This window comes from Gekko japonicus, unplaced genomic scaffold (assembly GCF_001447785.1).
Source record: "Gekko japonicus isolate JY-2015 unplaced genomic scaffold, Gekko_japonicus_V1.1 scaffold1210, whole genome shotgun sequence".
Taxonomy (NCBI): domain Eukaryota; kingdom Metazoa; phylum Chordata; class Lepidosauria; order Squamata; family Gekkonidae; genus Gekko; species Gekko japonicus.
The window spans coordinates 88,241-94,138 of NW_015168083.1; the positions used below are offsets into that span (position 1 = coordinate 88,241).

The 5,898-nt window shown below is 49.1% G+C and overlaps 1 protein-coding gene across 1 annotated transcript in view; it reads right to left on the reverse strand.

Annotated features, from left to right (window-relative positions):
* Positions 1 to 372: 372 nt before the first annotated feature.
* Positions 373 to 5,898, reverse strand: part of LOC107113373 (chromosome unknown open reading frame, human C2orf47) — a 15,227-nt gene continuing 9,701 nt past the window's right edge. The window contains exons 4-6 of the mRNA XM_015414698.1: positions 5,719 to 5,845; positions 3,881 to 4,031; positions 373 to 607 (exon numbers count right to left, since the gene is read on the reverse strand). Of these exons, the coding sequence (XP_015270184.1) occupies positions 529 to 607; positions 3,881 to 4,031; positions 5,719 to 5,845 (357 nt within the window). The 3' untranslated portion in view covers positions 373 to 528. The remainder of the gene's footprint in view (positions 608 to 3,880; positions 4,032 to 5,718; positions 5,846 to 5,898) is intronic.

Sequence of the window (5,898 nt, forward strand, 5' to 3'; positions counted from 1 at the left end):
AGAGCTCTGAGAGAACAGCTCTCAGAGAACTGTGGCTTGCCCAAGGTCACCCAACAGCTGCATGTGGAGGAGTGGAGAATCAAACCCAGTTCTCCCAGATTAGAGTCTGCGCTCCTAAACACTACACCAAACTGGCTTTTGACTACAGCCTGTAATTACTTTTGGCAAAGTCACTTCCGGTTTGTTTTTTTTATAAAGTATTTTTCAGTCACTCGTTTCACAATGTGAACATTGTCACCTGTTCCATTACTAACGGCCAATTTCTGTCCATCTTCTGAGTGTAACAGGCCCAGCGTGCTTCCTATTGTACCAGTCTTGGAAGAATCCTTCGGTGGAAGGTCAAGAATAAACGTGCATGGTACCGCTCCCAAGTCTGGTGGAAAACACTTTATTATGATGTATCACAGCAATATACTGTATTTGGAAAAGTACAAAGTTAGTCCCCGAGAGACTACGTCACTCCCATCTTGAGATGATCGATATGCCCAAGTATCAATAATTGTCCATGAAGTCGTGCGTTCGGTGAATTTACTCTAAAAGCTTCGGGTGTTCGATCCGTGTAATCAGCCAGTCTGGTTTGACGCCCTGGGTAAATTCTCTTCGGAACCTTAGAGGGGGGGGAAACACACACAAAGAAATAAGTGGAGGTAGCAAGATGATTTAAATGTCGTTATGGAGCTTTTAGTACTGCTGCAAATGGAGGGAATGTTGGAGGCACAGACAAAACATTGGTTCATCGGTTAAACCCAAAGCAGCTAAAAAATGTAAGAGCCGGTTTAGAATCAGTGGCTTAACCCCTAAGGGCAGGGACCATTTATATCAAAAGTAAAGGCACTGAAGGTTTCAAGGACTCCAAAAGCTAACTATTTATCTGAATACTTTATTGGCATGAGCACCCATACGTTAAAAAGCTGGGTTCTGGATTTTACCACACACCAGAAGAACACCTAAGAAACGGATCCCAGAGCTGGCCCATACAGATCAGAGCACCGCTTTGTGGTGTTTTTTTTTTGGGGGGGGGGATTTTTTAATATGTGCGAGTGTGCGCGCACCTGGAAGTCATGGCGACCTCTGGTGACTGACCCCTACTGGGGGCCAGGAGGGTATTCAGACAGGTGGCTGAATGAAGCCTGCCCCCACCCTCCTGCCTCTGGTATTCCAAGGTGGTCTCCCATCCAAGTACTCGCCAGAGTCGACCGCTTAGTTCCCGAGATCTGACGAGATCGGGCTTGCCGGGGCTATCCAGGTCAGGGCCAGATCAGAGCACCTTTGATTCTCAGCTAGACTTGAGTCCAGGAGCGACAAGACTCGCAGGGTAGAAGCTTCCGAGAGACAAAACTCCTTTGGTCAGATGAAGGGAGCTCTGACCCTAAAATGCTTATGCCCCCAAAATCTTGCTGGTCTTTAAAGGTGATACTGGACTCGAACCTGGATGTTCTACTGCAGACCGAGGGCCACCCTCTGGGACTCCCACATTCAACGAGGGGAAATGAGCAGGAGGCTGTGAGTGAGCCTGCTGGAGAAAGAAGACAGACCTGTCCCTGGCCAGCACAGCAGGACAAGAGGGTAGATGGAGCTCGGGGGCCAAGCTCGCTTAACGTAAGAGCCACACAGTATAAACGTCAGATGTTTGAGAGCCGCAAGACATGAACAGGTATCACACCCACGTTTTTATTGGAAAATATGCAGATCTGCCTTTTATTAATGGTAAATGAGACTGCCAAAATAAGAACAAAAGAGGGTAAAAACTGATAATGATGTTTTTTGTTCAGCGATATCTGTCTGCTAATGACATTTCTTTGTCTAAGAGAAAGAGAGGTGGAAAGAACGAATGAAAGAGGTGGAGAGAGAGAAACAAAGAAAACAAATAGATGGGGGAGGGAGGGAGGGGGAAGGAAGAAAGGGGGAGAGAGAGGAAGGAAGGGAGAGAGAGAGAAAAAGAGAAAGAAGGTTGGAAAGAAAGCAGATAGATGGGGGAAGGGAAGGAGATGTGGAAAGAAAGCAACTTTAACTTTAAATGCGTCCTCCAAGGCACACCCCCCCCACCAGCTGGCTTGGCTCGGCGAAGGGATTTAAAGAGACAAATGCCTTCTCCAAGCCAGCTGGTGGGGGGCTTTGCCAATGCATTTAAAATTGCTCTCTTTCTCTGCTCCCCCCCACTTCAAGCCTACCCAGGGAGGGGAACACTGGCTGGGGAAGGGAAGACTGATCGGGGAGGCATGCCTCCCCTTCGCTTCCCCAGCCACCCTGCCGGGAGCCGCACGATATGTGTGAAAGAGCCGTGTGTGGCTCCTGAGCCGCAGTTTGGCCACCCCTGATTTAGCTCCTCCCCCAAGAGAGGGAGGGGCACTTCTCTCTCCTGCATACATGAATCAGAGCTACACAGGGGGAAAGCTAAGGAGCCCTTCTTGGGGACCCCTGTATTGTACAGCCGGATTCCCTAACAGGTCCCAGGCTATGACCTGAAGTCACATGACGCAGCAACTGGGCTGAAGCAAAGCGGATCTGGTTAGTGCCAGGACAGAAGATGATCTGGAGACCCTAAGTATGCCGCCGTGGGCTTCCTCGAAGAAAAAAAAAGGTAGAATATGCGTGCCATCGGGAAATAGAAACACGGCAGAGGTCACACAAAAGGTGTTCCTGTGTCCACGATCCCGCAGAGGTCCCTAAATATTTGGGCCACCTCTTCACTCCCCCCCAAATCATAATCGAGGAGATAGGATTTATACCCCACCCTTCACTTGGAGTCTCAGAGTGGCTTACAAACCCCTTTCCCTTCCCCTCCCCACAACAGACACCCTGTGAGGTAGGCAGGGCTGAGAGAGCTCTTTCCAGGACTGCCCTTGAGAGAACAGCTTTGACGGAACTATGGCTTGCCCAAGGTCATCCAGCAGCTGCAGGTGGAGGAGTGGGGAATCAAACCCAGTTCTCCCAGATTAGAGTCTGCACACTTAACCACTACACCAAACTGGCTCTCCAAATTCCTTTAGCTAATCTGAGTACAGTTATCTTTTTATAGACAAATACACATGTGTCTGGCTGCTTTAATCAACCTCTGATATTTTTGAATCTCCATACCTGACAAGAACCCCACAAGGGGTCTCCATAAGTCGGCTGTGACTTGACAGCACTACCCACCACTATCCACCTCTAACCTCCCAGTGCTGCGGGGAAGTCCACAATGACGAAGTTAACTTCAACACCAATTCCAGTTCCCTAACAGGGTGGAAATGCTAGGGTGGAAATAGTGCCTCTCTTTGTGCATGGTGCTATGGCCCATTACAACCACCAGAGGGGGTTCTTCACAAAACAGAGTCCCCGATCAACATGTAAGGGACTATCCTACCACTCCGCTTAGCCAACTGGCATGCCTTCCTCTGGCCTAAAGTGTCTTCCTGAAACAGCTCTTCGGCCACTGGAAGAACCACTTCCATCAAAGGAAAGCTTCAAACTGTGCTGAAATGAGCGGCAGGATACATGGCGTTGACTTGATTGAATGTTATACAGGGAAAACCAAGTCCCTATGGAATAAAAGAGCAAGAGTCCAGTAGTAGCTTAAAGACTAACAAAATTTGTGGCAGGGTAGGAGCTGTCAGGAATCATGAAATGAGCAGTGACTCAGGAAAGCTTCTCCCCGGCCACAAATTTTGTTAGTCTTTAAGGTGCTCCTGGACTCCGGCTCTTTTCTACTGCTACAGATTTTGTTAGTCCTTAAGGTGCTTCTGGACTCTGGCTCTTTTATTCTGTAGGGACTTTGTTTTCCCTGTATGATTCAATCAAGTCAACTCTTGATTGAAAGTGCTCTTTTCTGCTGCTACAGACAGACTAACGCAGCGACCCATCCTGATCTCTCCCTACAGACTGTTAGAGACAGGCTTACTCGTAGTTTGCTGTTAAGAGGCGTTTCGTCTCCTTGGTTGTTTCATCGCCAAAAACCACCTGGAAGACTTTGGTTCCGTCTGGAGTTTCGTCCGGAAGGTCAGTGCTGGTCAGGTACCAGAAACGCATCAGGATGCTAACAAACTTTCTACCTGTTCACAAGATGAAGGAGAAAGTGGAGGCAGAGCAGGAAAGGGATTTCTACAGCTTGAAACCATGGACTGGGCAGAGCGGACAGAACAGCACATAATTTTGGAGAAGAAATGAGACTGCACGGTCTGATTTGTGAAAATAATCACCCACATTTTTGCTGCTCGTAAAAAAAAGAAAGCCAGCAGAACTTTAGAGCTCTTGACAAGCTTTCACGTCACACAATGGGCTCCAAAACGTAATTTGTAGTGTTACTGTCTGACCTGTGGGCGTTGGGTCTAGGCTGCTGTGAAGGCTGAATGACTACGTATAATTCCCCGCTTCAAATGTTCAGCACGGCTTTTTAAAAATCCACACCGTCACAACCTGCACTCAACTGACAACCGACGGTCTCTCCCCAAACGAGTGTCAAAGTGACTGGGCTCCTAGTAAGGAGACTGGGAGCTAAATTTAAAACCCATCTCCGCCATAGGTTGCCCTTACCACTTTAGAAAAGATTCTAAAAAATGCTAGGCAGGGTTAGTATGGCGAGCGGCAGTCCGTCAGTAGCTCTTAACCACAAGGTACAGATGGAACACTCTGTCTGGGGCAGGGATGCTCTGTATTCTTGGTGCTTGGGGGGGGCAAGAGTGGGAGGTCTTCTGGAGTTCTGGCCCCGCTGGTGGACCTCCTGATGGCCCCTGGGTTTTGGCCACTGTGTGACACAGAGAGAGTGCTGGACTGGATGGGCCACTGGCCTGATCCAACATGGCTTCTCTTATGTCCTTACGATATACTAACTAGGTTAGGAAGCACGAACAGGATTTCAAGACACACTGAAGCTCCCTACACAACAGCCTTTGAGCTGCAAAGGATACGGCGGGAATTTTCTGCAACAGCTGCTAAAGGACTTAGCGGGAGGGGCCACGGCTCACAGAGGGCAGGACTCTGGATCAATGGCAGAGCATCAGCTTTGCATGCAGAAAGTTCCAGGTTTTATGCCTGGCAGTAGGTGGTATGACCAGACAGTAGGTGGTATGAAGAAATGCCTCAGCCTGAGACCTGGGAGAGCTGCTGATGGTCTGTCAGAGCAGACAATACTGACCTCGGCAGACCAATGGCCTGACTCGGCAGAAGGCAGCTTTTATTTCCTGTTCGTATGAATGCTTTAAAAGGGATTGTCATGATCTGGGCTGTGCCACCAGAGGCCTACTAGGCCCAGGGAGCCTGGCTAGCAGTAGGTGAGGCTGGGCCTACAACTCCCAGAAGCCCCTGAGAGGTTCTGGAGCCAAAATTGACCAATAGGAAAAGAGGAGGGCTTGGAATAAAAGATCTGGTGCAGCAGGAAAAGCTGTTCTTCTTCCCAGGGAACAGGGCCAGCAGAGGCTGCTGTGGGGAAGAGACCCTCATCCTGAGGGAAGGGTGAGTAGTCTAGTGCCACTTGGAATAGTGAGCTAGGGACAGTATATATTTAGACGCGTTAGAGCATTTGATTTCTTTTCTTTTCACCCACTTACTGTTATAATTCTGCACCTTGTTTGTTTGAACTATTTTTATTGTTCACTCTGCCTGGTCCTCACGTCTACTATTCAGCCAAAAGAGAGGTCTAAAGGCCTGGGAGGGTGCTCTGGGCCTTCGCAGAGGAGCCAGGAACCAGAGTGGTGGCAGCGTCAGGTGACACCCCACCTGAGCCATGACAGGGATGCGTACCGCTATCGTCATAGTAAATGCCAACGTCTCCTGCTGTTGTATACATTATTTCATCCATGTCAGCGGCAAGGGCGCGCCTGTGGTCTGCGGACAGCAAAGACAGCTTCTCTTTCAGCACCTGAAGCATCTGAGGCAGAAGGAGAATGGTTAAGGTCGAGCCTATAGGACAAGGGAGCATCG